Here is a 12,909-nt window from a genome sequence, read left to right on the forward strand (position 1 = left end):
TGACCATCTTTCCTGTTCACAGATAATGTGGGAGAAAATGTCAGTTTGTTCCTGATTTCTATTGGTTTAATTTGCTCTGAGGCGTTAAGTTAAATTTATTCTTTGATTGATCTTAGTTCAGTCCCTAATGATTTGCATGCATGCACATATTTATTGGTACCATGTATTGTTTTGTGTAAATAATTATTTCCATCTACCTGAATTGCCTAGGTTGTTCTACCTACAAGATGCTTTGCAAATATAACACATTTCATAATATTTGTGCTGATATTATCTATTAAGAAACTGTAACTGCTTGTGTTACATATTATGCTTTTCTAAATTTCCGTCAAGTATATCCTTTTTTTTTTTTTTTTACCCTAATGGAGAAAACTATATGAAAGGAAGCTAGCATTATATTAAAAAGCCTTAATATAATCAGCCATGATTAGTTTGCAAAGTACTACCACTATACTAATGCGGTTTATAACAAATGTTCGATGTGGTCTCTTCGTTTGACTGTATGTGTAGGGGATATTGTCTTTATTCTACTGTTTTGTCTATTCAAGAGAAAAAACGAATAACATAACTGACCACTGTCTTTGAACTACTCTTTTTTTAATGTACTGACGGCAGTTTAGCCCTTACATACCATCGAGAACTAAATGCATATGAACTAAGACGAAGTATACGCCTTGGTTAGAACCAACGCTTTGAAGCTCGATGGTGTTCCTTTCTGCAGAATTGCTCCTGTGGCAATTTTCGAGGCTACTCCGATCCAAATTGAACACATTTCCTGTTTGTGCTGGAGCTCCAAGCAGTGGAGCGGTTGCATGTGCACTTATCAACACTAACAGAAGAAGCTCGGTAGAGTTAAGATGGCGGCATGTGGGTGAGGAGGCAGGGATCCAAACTCTTGGTTTTTCGCAATTAAACGATTCCTATGAACGCACATACGTACAGCATTTGAAGGAATAACAGTTTCCACACCGTTCACGCATCTGTGTGTGATTTTGGACTGACTCCATGACATCTATTCACTTCGTTGTTCACCCGTTGCCGGGGACCGAGGATCAGCTCAATGACAGGTATTTTGTTGCAGTACACGAACAAGAACAAATTAAGCCACTCTTTATGGGCTGGTTGCGTTAAAGTGCACTCTGCGTTGTGTTCGCCGCCGGTGTTGATACTGTCATGTGTTTGCTTTTGGGTTTGAGCGATTCAAATATGAGCCCTTTGGGATGATAGAAGGCCCGGCATTTTGAGCAGTCCTCGTTAGCTAGCTGCTAACTGTGAAACGCTAGCAGGACGTTTCTTGGTTCTTTGGACGGATTGGCTCGCACTCAAAGTTGAGATAGACAATGCGGGTTGGGGGATGGGGGCAAGAGGGGGGGAAATGTTGGACTTTTAACACAACCATTTTTAAAATGTCCACGCTTTTGGCATAAATTACGTGTATCCACTTGGGGCATGAGTATTAATTTGTTTTGCAGGCGTTCGGGGGATTATTATGATCAATGAAGTAGCTAACGCCTGCTAACTGTTAGTTAGCCACGAATGCTAGCTGGCTAGGTTTTCTCAGCCGCGCGCATAACAAAGGCAAATATTCTTACTTCAGAGTCTTTGGTTCATTTTTTTTTCTCATCTTGTAACTTAGTTGCACATTTTCTCACTAATATTTGAGGAAAAATTACTTCATCTTTTGTTGCTAACGTTGCGCACTGAGATGCATATCTAAAATCTGCGGCGAAGCAGAGCTAGCAACATTACATTTACATGAATCCTATCGACTTTATAACGATGTAGAGCCCAGGGTTTCAAACTGCTTTTTAAAAATGATATCTGAGCACACAGTCGAGTCACATTTATTTTAAATACCGGCTTCGTTTTAAAGGCAAAGTTCCTCAATAACACGGTGCTGTTACATATTCTGTCCTCTGACTCTTACTAGTTTATTTTTACATATGTAAAACAAAAAACCCGTCATGAATCAGTCGTATTTTGCGTTAAAGCGATCCTAGAATTTGGGTGAACTCTGTGTAGTTCGACTCAACATGTGATTTATGTTGGCTCTATTTATACTATCCTTCGAGATCGAACTGATTAATGAGCTGTTCCACTTAGAGACAAAGAGGTGAGAAGTCACCGTTTTGCTTTTTTTAAATTTTATTTTAACACATTGACCTTGAGATTAAAGGCTAGATTAAAGCAGAGTTTTTCATTTTAACTGGGCTTCAGTCTGACAGGAAAGATCAGTTTACTCTGCCGGAGCAATCTTTGGTGAGACCAGCCACAGAAGTGTATTGGTGACATTGGTGACATGGACCACTGGTTTCCTAAAGAGGGCATGGCAGTTCCATCCCGCGTGTCTGTCACCATGTGCTGTTAAGAAATCACCCCCCTCCTCACTCCTCCAGTCTTTCTCATAGCTATCACTGAACTTCCGGTTGTCAAATCAAGTAGGTGGGCCTCCATCTGAAATAAGAAGGGATTGGTCCAGTTGAGCCGTTTGCTGTAAACATCTGGTCCGACTTCCTCAGCTAGATGTCTTTTTTTTTTTTTTGACACGCTGCTGTTTTGTTTTTAGTGTCGCTGTTGCAGAAGGTGGAGCTGAATACATCGAAGTGTAATCACAATATCTCGATTGCAGAAGACTGCGTGGACGCACCGTTTGGGGGGCTTCCTGCCCTGTACCGCCTTCTCGTTTTATAGATTTTGATGACATAGATGCCTCAGCTTGCTATAGGGAATTTTCCACCAATCCGGTTCCAGCGTGTACCAAGTTGGTGGTTCTCCACCGGAGGAAAGAAGCTGTTTTCATGAGGAGCTTGGGGGGGGTGCTCACGGGGAACCAATCAAAACTCCAGAGTTTGTGTTGCATTTCATATCTAAAAGCATAAAAACAGTTCAACGAGAATAAAATGTGAGATTGGTGTCAGGATAAAAGCAGCAGACTGTCTCTCATCTCAAAAAAGAAAAAAAAAAAAAGTCACTCATCCTGAAGTTTTAAGTAGGTCAGTTTGCCGCTGCGCTCACAGCTGATTTATTTTCCACTGAATTTATAAACGTTATTCCTGACTCGGTTCTCTTCAGACTGGTGTTTTTCTTTTTATTAATTTTTTTATTTTACCATGTGGTTTCAATAAATACTGCTTCATAAGCTGCGTTTAATTCCTATGTTCCAACTTCTGGTGTGGATGAGAGGTCAGCTGATCAGGATTGAGAGGCGTTCACAAGCATCTCTGGTCATATAAATCGGCGTTAATAGATTAAGTTGGCAGGATCTGCCAAATAGCATCTATTTGCAGAATTAAAAAATGAATTACCGGTAATCTTTTAATTTTTACCTCGCTCTCTTCTGCAGTCACAATCCCACAAAAAAAAAATCATTCTCTAATACTAAAACGCCATTACAGAGAAGAAAGGTTTGAAATCAGAATTTCTTTATTGTCATTGTGCCAGAAATGTCCAAAATATAAACTCTGGAAGGAAGTGCAAATAAATAAGTGTATATAGTAGAAACACACAAACAAGCTGGTTGTTTTAAAAAAAAAAAAGAAAGAAAGAAGTTGCAGCCAGACTTGCAGCTGTACGCCTGAACAGTTCACAATAATTGCAATTGATTATATTATAAAACAAACGCTGCTGCTTTTATTGATGACCTCGTCAAACCAGTTTGTGAAAATGTAGCTGTGACTGTTTTGGGGACTTTTCAGAGTTTACTGAAAAACTCTATGATAATCACATTAAACTGCGAATGCATTGGACAAACATTATAATAATTGTCTTTTTCCATCCTGTACAGTTAATGTGTCATTTACAGGATGACTGATTTGAGCCGTTTGCTCCTGGATCCCTGCAGTAATTTGGGCTGATGCATGCTCATTGTACGCATTACTTTGAGAGGGAAAAACTTCCTTTTAATAATTTAATTTTACTTATGGCATAAGAAATGAATACTAATACACAGCTTGTAATTTTAAAGCATAAATCTGCTTTTAATTTGCTGCATACTGACGTAATTTTGAGTAACGTTCTTCGAAAACCTGCTTCCCGCACGACTGAAGTATCGTAACATTTGTGTGGATTCATTTAAAAGAAGTTCAAGTTTACAAGTAAAACTGAAGTAAAACCCAAATTCAGCCTTTCATCAAATGAAGTGTTGTGGTGTGTCTGAGATGACTGACTGAATAAAGCTGCCTTCCAGGAAGATTAGGAGGATTGTTGTGACTCACCTGAAAAGAACTGGTCAAACATTTGGGTGGATGTTTAAAAAAAAACCCAAACATCCATGTAATCCAGGTTATGTACAGAGCAGTAAATATAATTTCCTTAATACTCTTAGATTCCAAATGACCCTAAACAGATCAACACTTGTTTGTACTTCAATTGAAAAGTTTTGAAGCGGAAGACGAGATGTTGTGACGTTATCGAAGTTGGAGGTCTTGATGACTCTGCGTTTACATTTCCTTTTTCTATCTTATTGAACATTGTGGCTAAAAAATGAAATATTTCTTCTGTCTTATTGCCATGACTACACATCAAAGTTATAATAGTTTTGGGTTTTTCATTACACTGGTCAACAGACAAAAAAATTGTCTGGGGCTTTTCAACTGTCTTATTTTGATGAGCTGGATCCAAAAATCACATTGGTTTTGCTCAATCAGGTCAACTTTCTGAACTATGGAGGCAACACGAGCATCAAAATGCACGACTTGTTTCCACAAATGGATCAAGTTTCTGAGAATCTGGGATCAATGAGCGATGAGCAGGAGGAGAGATTCAAGTTTGTAACATTTTAATTAATAAAACTCTGTTGGAAAACAATTTTTTTTCTCCTAAAACCTTTTTTGGATGGGAAATATTAATGGAAATTAACTGATAATGTCACAAAAATGTCATCAATTTAGTCAGAAGATGGGATTTCTCTACATCAAATTGGAATAAAAACCTGACCTGATTGAGAAAAATGGACGGCAGTTTTGGATTCAGCGCTGCAAAAATATTCCTAGTTCAGTTGGAAAAAAAACAGACAACTTCCAAAAAATATTTTTTTGTAACCCAGTGTTACAAATGAAATTTAGTTTTATAGTTTTAATTTTATTTTTATTTTTGTTACATCTACAGCTTCAGTATGTTTTAGCTCGTTTTACAAATGGACAATATAGTTCCAGCTGGTTCTAGTTTTTCCCCATCAGCTGCTGTTTTTATTTATGTCAGTTAACAACAAATGTTTTCTCAGTTTCCGTTTCCGTTGTCTCGTTTTAGTAACGACCTCGCCACAGATAACATAGGAAGTTAGGACTGCTCAGGGTGCATTGAATGTTGGCTAATATATTCCACTTGTAATGAACATGAATTTTTCATGCTAATGTAATATTTAGCCAGTTGGACAGTCTCACCGCAGCAGATGCTCACACCGGACTCTAACGACATTGCCCGAAACGTTAAAAGGTCACAGAGGGATGGAAGCTCAGATGAGAACAAGAGGAAATGAAAACAGACTCGTATAACAACTGATATTGCAATATTTGCCAATATTATCCCCACTGGAAGATTTCCTAATATCACTCAACCCAACAGGCTCCGGAGTCTCGTATGAAACAGAACATGTTAGCTTTTCATATTTGCTTTGGGGAGCAAAACCACGACTTAAAAATTCCTCGGCAGATTTGACTCGGTTTGGTTTGCACTTTGTTAGGAGCTGCATGTTTAACCGTGACACTTTGTATTTTTATCCCCCCGCAACAGAAACTCGAATCCAACCTGTGAAAAGCTGATATGTACCTCGTGTTTGTCGCTTTGGAGGAAGTGAGTGAACTAAGCTGTTGTTCTCTGAAGGCTGCTTCATGCAGAGCTGCAACAAGCACAAGTCACCTCGACCTCAGAGTGAAAGGAAAGGACGGTCAAAACCAGGGAATCTGTTGAGTCTTTATAGAAACGGGCCGTTATGTTTTCCGAGGATTTTTTCCCTTGACAATTTTGGTTGCGAGCTTCTTTCAGAAAACACTTAAAATTGTGATAAAGAAACTTTTTTGTCATTTCTGTCTGCTTTCTGAAAGAAAAACGTAACAATCCAGCATCATAATCTGGCTCTTGTAATCCGAGTCCTGTGTTGGTGCTACATGGGTCTGACATAACAAATTTTACATGGGTGATAAATTGTCCCACAAGTTATTGCTGTAAACGTTGACAAAGGGGACATTTTAAAATAAAGGTAAAGCTGTTGTTTCGAGACCATTTCCAAGTAATGTAATAGTAATTGCATAATAATGGAAGAACACATTCTTAAAATTCAATAAACTTTAAATTCTAATGAACATTTAACACTGGAACCGGAAGATGTTTTAAGTATCCAAAATAAATAATCAAAACAACAAATAAAATGAATCTTGAAGTCTCTGTTAACACAACCGTCCTTCGTAAAAAGGGGCTAGTTGAGACCAAAAATCTTTTCAAGACTTTTATCATCCAGTTTTTGGTAGAAAAAAAGAAAACCAATGAAATCTTGCAAATGGAAAGTATTGGGCTTGTTTTATTTCATCATGCAATAAATTGCTTTACTGCTTATTTCCACAGGCTAGAACTTTAGTTTTATAAGTGTCTTGGTAATGTTGAACTTCGCATGATGAAATCAGTTGTATTTTGCCAATATTTTCCATACAGCGTTTTTCATAATTATGTTTCTGTTACACTCTGTTAGCATTTGAATCTTGTTGAACTTGATCGGAGTTGATGTGGGCACCCATCCACCACGGCAAATTTAGAAATCCTAAATTTGGATTTCAGCTGCTAGCGATGACGATAATACTAATGGTTAACAAAAATTTTTTTATATATATTTTATATACATATTTTTTGCTTTTTAAGCATCACAACTGTGCTCTTATTTTGTAAAGTCAGCTGTCTGATGTGCACTTCCACCTGTTTTGAAGGCTGAACCTTCGACAATTCTTTGTTGTTTTTCCAAATCAGTGAAACTAAAGATGGCGGAGTACAGATTTTTAAACCTGGAAAAAAATCGTCTGGGAAATGAACAAAATTATAACAGCATGACCAAAAAAAAAAAAAAAAAACCCCAAAGAAAAACAAATGTCTTGTGTGGGAATGCTTCAAATTTTAAGATAAAAATACATTGATTGTTTAAATGCTAAAATGATTAGGAAAAAGTTTATATGCACCATTGCCACCAGGGTAGTTCTACCTGAATGTGTATAAAATGTCAAGAGATTTTCTTCATGTACCTTGCAGATTAAAATATTTCCATATGGAATTTTGAGGTGAAAACGAAATTGAGAAAGGAGTTATAAACTCCTCAAATAACATTCCTCAAAACCCGTCCGTAGCGAAAAGTGTAAACATCCCAGCGCAAGAATGTCTAAACGTTAATAAAAGCAAAGAGTGAAGCAGTCACTCCTTTTACATACTTGATCTTCAGAATCACATTTCCCTGTCAGTTATTATTCTAGTGTGTCCTTTTAATACTCTGCTATTTATATGTTGTCTCTGTCATAGAAAATGGTTTATTTTTACTGGTTCCATTGCTTCTCTGGTGCCTAAGAAGAGAGATTGAGATACTTTCGATTTATTAGGGGACAATGAGTGAGAGATCACCCAACAGCGGAGCTCCTAAAAGTCTTCATGGATCTCCTAACAACTCTCCGGACAATTTGAAGTTCATAAAGCTGACAGGAAGTGTAGAAAAATAAAAGGGGGGGAGGAATATTTCTCAGGACAAGATGGTAAAGAAAGCCATGGCCTGTTATCCTGGGCAGAGCGGAGTGCAGTGGGTTTAACTGCAGAAAGAAGAGCAGCTATTGGCTTCCAGTTCTTTAATAAAAACATAAACATGTCAGCTGAGCCCTTCGTCAGCCTGCAGCTGGTAAAACAATGTAGTAGATCAGGATATGACTAAAGAATTGCACACATTTGCCGAACCCCAAGGAAGGACGACTACTTTTTTTTTAGTCTCATTTATTTTCTGAACATTTTTATCATTGTTATTTTTAGTTGTTTGCTTTGTGTTGATATATTTTGTTTATTCCGTCCAGGCTTCGGGAAGTCTCAGAGAAACTCAATAAATACAGCTACAACAGGTGAGTGGAGTCAAATTTCAATTTAGAGATGCAAAAATCTGATAATATCTGTATCTGTTCACTCTAATTGTATGTTTTGTGCTCTGAGCGACGTCATGTTTTATTATTTAATACAATATATCTAGAATTCCTAATTGCACTTTGTAAACCATTTAAAAGGTTTGGTGCAGTTTATTTTTTTATGTTTGACCAAAGTGGCCAACCTTTATCTTTTTTTTTTTTTTTTTTTTTAACCTTGGCTGTTATGCTTCTAATTACACTGACTGCACAAATTAAAGTTGTATTTTTTTTCCCATGTTTGACCAAGGTATTGTGAAACGATTTGGCGCACTTTAGTTTACTGTACTGGTACAGAGTACGAAACTTAATTCAGTACCATTTGAAACCTTTTTTTTTTTTTTTTTTTTTTTTTACTGAATTACAAATTTATGTCTGTTTTTTTTTTTTTTTTTTTTTTTTTTAAGCGTTTTGAATTAATTCAGCTGTTTTTCTGCATCAGATCGGTTTCTACAGATACTAAACCTCACATATCGATATTGGAAATGAAAAAGCGGATCGATACATCCCTATTTAAACTGATACTATTTGCTTACTTTAAATAGTTTTGGATAGGGAACATTATTCCTTTGATTCTTAATTGTTTTGTTTTCATTGCAGTCACCCACATCTTAGTCTGCTGGAGCAGGCCACCCTAAAGCAGTGTGTTGTTGGTCCGAACCACGCTGGGTTTCTCCTGGAGGTAAGCTTAGAAGACAGACTTCCCATTGGCATTTGGCAAATATTTGGATTGTGGTTTCAATTGAGCTTTGCAAATGTGTTTAAGTAACGTCTTGTACTGTTCACTAGTTAGACTAGAAGAAGACTGTTTAAATGCCTTCTGCATGAGACGCAGTAAATGCTTGATAAATGTCGGTAAATGTTTTAAATGAGTGACCTTTACAGCTTTAAGTGTGCAGCACTGAGAGTCCTGAATGTGTTTTAGGATGGACGGGTTTGCAGAATCAGCTTCGCTGTTCAGCCCGATCGCCTGGAGCTCAGCAAACCGGATGGCGGCGATGGGTGAGAGACTTTGTTAGGTTCTATCCTGGAGACGATTATATAGATATATAATATATATAATTATAATTTCACGTTTCTTCAATATGTTAATTTATTAGTTTCTGTTGTAGAATTAAACCTCTTTGCTAGGATGATTTCCATCTAGCAGATAAATAGCCATTCCATTTGGAGCTGTGTGTTAAAGCTATCTGTTAGCATCTTTTTAAACAATGTTAAGCTTTTCTATTTGTGCACTAAAACAAACACCGTTATATTTCAACCGTTTTCGGACTCAACTCAGGCTTCTACCTGAGAGTGTTTTTTATTTTGAAATATTTTCTTCTCTTGAAGCTTTTGAATTATTATTTTCTTTACTAGCTGCTGCCTTTTGGGTTGACTGGTTATGCATTTGGCTGAATGTCTGCTACTGATGTCCTGCCAACAGAATATTTATTGGTTATTTCTTTTGAATTAGTTGGTTTTAAACTGTCACAGCCTTTCTGTGTTGCATGCTTGTGGTCTTGTGGAAAAGGGGGAAGGACAAAATATGACTGGGTGTCTTTGGAAGGTTGGGCTGCCTGATTTCTTCCATAATTTAATATCTTTTATAAAAGTTTCATAAATACAGTCAGGATCTTAAAATCTAGTACAAAAGTGCTTTTTCTCTGTATAATTTGATTCTTTACTCATATTCTATAGATTGTCAGGTAGTTTAAAAAAATTTTTTTTGTTTAATTAGCAATTTTGTCTTCTTGCTACTACAAAACAAAATGTAGAGAATTAATGTTTTTTAGAGCAAGTGATTGAAGCAGATTATGATCCATCATAAAATAGGAGAAAGCAGTCGCAGCCCCAAAACCCAAGAACTTTTTACAAAAGAAAAGTCTTGAAAGAGGAACGAGTTGCAGACAATTCTGATTCCCAAGGGTGTTGCCATGCTGGTCTCCAAAAATACCCCTCCTGTTTTTCAGAGTAACAAAATTAATCCTGGACTAAACGTACCGTCAGCTGACCCAGGACTGCAAAGAAAATATATAATAATAAAAAACTCAAAACCACCTTTTATCGGTCCTACTGGGACTGCTGTAGGTTTGTAACTCATCTCCCATCTTTTGTTTCCAGTTCAAAGTTGAGCAGTGGTTCAGGGACAGGAAGGAGCTCCAGGCCAGGCAGGACCAGTGATCCACCCTGGTTCCTGTCTGGTTCTGACACACTGGGCAGACTGGCAGGCAACACCCTTGGGTAAGTTCTGGCAGGGCTGGCAGACATATGGTCCTGTGAAAGGCTGGTGCTTGGAGGACAGCAGCGGGTTAGGGGTGTGTTTTCTGTCAGCTTCGGTGCTCTACACTCCCCACAGGGAGGCGGAATTGAGAAATGTGTCCCAATAATAATAACAACCTGCAAATAAATGCTTTTCTTTTTTTTTAAATTATAGATGACAATTTCTTTCCTCAATATTTTGGTTATCCTCCTGGTATGTTTGTTTCTGCACAGAATTCAGAAGTACCTTCTAAACTTTACCTCGTTAAAATGCAAGCAACTCGTTATTTGAACCATTATAATAAATATGCTCTAGGGCTAAAACGATTAATCGAATTAGTCCGATTAATCGACCATTGAAATAATCTGCAACTAATTTAATGAACAACTAAACGTGGGAAATACATAGACTAAAATTTGCTGTTTACTGGAAGAACAAGGCAATCCGAGCTGTATTTAAACCAAAACTTTAGACAAATGTATACATTTTACATTTAAGATAAAAACTAAATAAAAAAAATAATCCTCTGTCTGTCTGGATAGAACTTAAAGAGCTCCATATAAGACTCCTGAAGTGGCAGTTTTTGCTTCACCAGTTTCAAATTTTGTTAAAAAATCTACTATCACCTTCTGAGGTCAAATTATTAATCAAAAAATGATTAACTGATCAGCTGATGCATCCTTTTGCTACAAATGATGAAATATGCACTAAAAGAATGCTGTTATTGTATTTTAAGCAATAATATTTTCTTATTTAAAAAATGAATTTTCATTATTTTCTTATTTGCATCTTCTAATATATTTCTATGTTTTGTAACAAAGGCTGAGGTGGTTAAATGAAAAAGCTGCAGAATGTGCCAATTTTCTAAAAATCAGATTAATCGATAGACTCTTTTATTAGTTGCAGCCCCATATGTCACTGTCCTCATCTAACAGGCAAAATCCTTGAGCTCAGAATGAGACCCGATTTTAATTAAAAAAATTTAAAAAATCTGATTGTCAGAATAATCAATAATTGATTACTAATACCTTTTTATTTTTGGGTTGTAGTAGAGCTTTATTTTATTGCTTCCTATTTAAAATAAAAGGCGTACATTTGTTCTTACTCGATTTTGCTCATCTAAAAAAAAAAAAAAACAACACGAATGTGGATGTAATGCTGTTGTAGCCCAATGTGTGATTTGCATCTGCTCTAAGTTTCTGGCTGCTGTTTCTGACCGTTTCCCGCTGTGTGTATAACAGGAGTCGCTGGAGCTCCGGGGTGAACGGAGGCAGCGGAGGAGGTGGGAGCGGAGGAGGAGCAGGAGGCGGTGGCGGAGCAGGAGGCGGTAGCAGTGGCGGAAGTGGAGGTGGAGGAGGAGGGAGCGGCGGAGGAGGCGGCGGAGGTGGGAATACGTCAGGCAGGTCATCAACGGCGGCTCGAGATTCCCGCCGCCAGACCAGAGTGATCCGCACGGGGAGGGACCGTGGCTCTGGGCTTCTAGGCAGCCAGCCACAGCCGGTCATCCCAGCATCAGTCATTCCAGAAGAGCTCATTACCCAGGTATGGTTGTTTCTTTAGCAATGTGTTTTATTTGAATTAACTATGCACATTTTGTAATAAACCAGTGCTTTCCTCTAGGCCCAGGTTGTCCTACAGGGGAAGTCAAGAAGCGTCATCATCAGGGAGCTCCAACGGACTAACCTTGACGTCAACCTCGCTGTCAACAACTTGCTGAGTCGCGACGACGAAGATGGAGATGATGGAGACGACACGGCCAGCGAGTCCTATCTCCCAGGAGGTGGGAACACATTCGGCCAATTATTCCTCAGCATCAGAAATGCATTTGTAACTAATCGTGATTAATTATGATCAATGTAATCTTGATTAATCAAGATTAATTTTGATTAATTTGATTATTGTGAATAATTTGATTAATCATGATTAAATTAATCAAGAACAATTTAATTTACTTTTATTTTTGCCAAAGCTTTTCAAATCTTAAAGTTTTAGCTTCACCTGGTTCAAAGTTGCTAAAGGAATGGTATGTCTTTGCATTTTAGGAAAACATTTGTTTATAAACGGAATTGAATCATTTATTTGCATCTTTTAAAGTATTTCTAATATTGCATAAACAAGGCTTAAGTGGATAAATGACAAATCAGCAGATTGTGGCAATTTTTGTATCCAACTAATTGTCAAAACAATTGATTATTAAAATAATTGTTTGTTGTTGCCCTATTTGTAACATTCCATTATTACTGCTCATAAGAACATGGTGAGACTTGTGCAAAGCATCCCGTACTTCACCTCATTTAGTTATAATGATTGAAATGCTGCTAGTTTTACAGTTATCCTTACACACGGATCTTTTTCTTGTTTTTTTCCACGCAGAAGACTTGATGTCCCTGTTGGACGCGGACATCCACTCGGCTCATCCCAGCGTCATCATCGACGCCGACGCCATGTTCTCCGAGGACATCAGCTACTTTGGCTACCCGTCTTTCAGACGCTCCTCGCTGTCACGGCTGGGATCCTCCAGAGGTAACGCAGCAT

General features: G+C 37.6%; 1 protein-coding gene across 7 annotated transcripts in view; it reads left to right on the plus strand.

Moving 5' to 3' along the window:
- Positions 1-720: 720 nt before the first annotated feature.
- ubr5 (ubiquitin protein ligase E3 component n-recognin 5) overlaps positions 721-12,909 on the plus strand; it is a 48,638-nt gene continuing 36,449 nt past the window's right edge. Inside the window, exons 1-8 of one of the 7 annotated variants that reach the window (XM_032557869.1) lie at positions 721-1,067; positions 8,031-8,075; positions 8,733-8,814; positions 9,058-9,134; positions 10,236-10,355; positions 11,616-11,916; positions 11,995-12,154; positions 12,748-12,897. In XM_032557869.1, coding sequence (XP_032413760.1) covers positions 1,006-1,067; positions 8,031-8,075; positions 8,733-8,814; positions 9,058-9,134; positions 10,236-10,355; positions 11,616-11,916; positions 11,995-12,154; positions 12,748-12,897 — 997 coding nt within the window. In that variant the 5' untranslated portion in view covers positions 721-1,005. The remainder of the gene's footprint in view (positions 1,068-8,030; positions 8,076-8,732; positions 8,815-9,057; positions 9,135-10,235; positions 10,356-11,615; positions 11,917-11,994; positions 12,155-12,747; positions 12,898-12,909) is intronic. The other 6 variants (XM_032557865.1, XM_032557870.1, XM_032557868.1 and 3 more) reach the window with 6 other exon arrangements.

This window comes from Xiphophorus hellerii, chromosome 3 (assembly GCF_003331165.1).
Source record: "Xiphophorus hellerii strain 12219 chromosome 3, Xiphophorus_hellerii-4.1, whole genome shotgun sequence".
Lineage (NCBI taxonomy): Eukaryota > Metazoa > Chordata > Actinopteri > Cyprinodontiformes > Poeciliidae > Xiphophorus > Xiphophorus hellerii.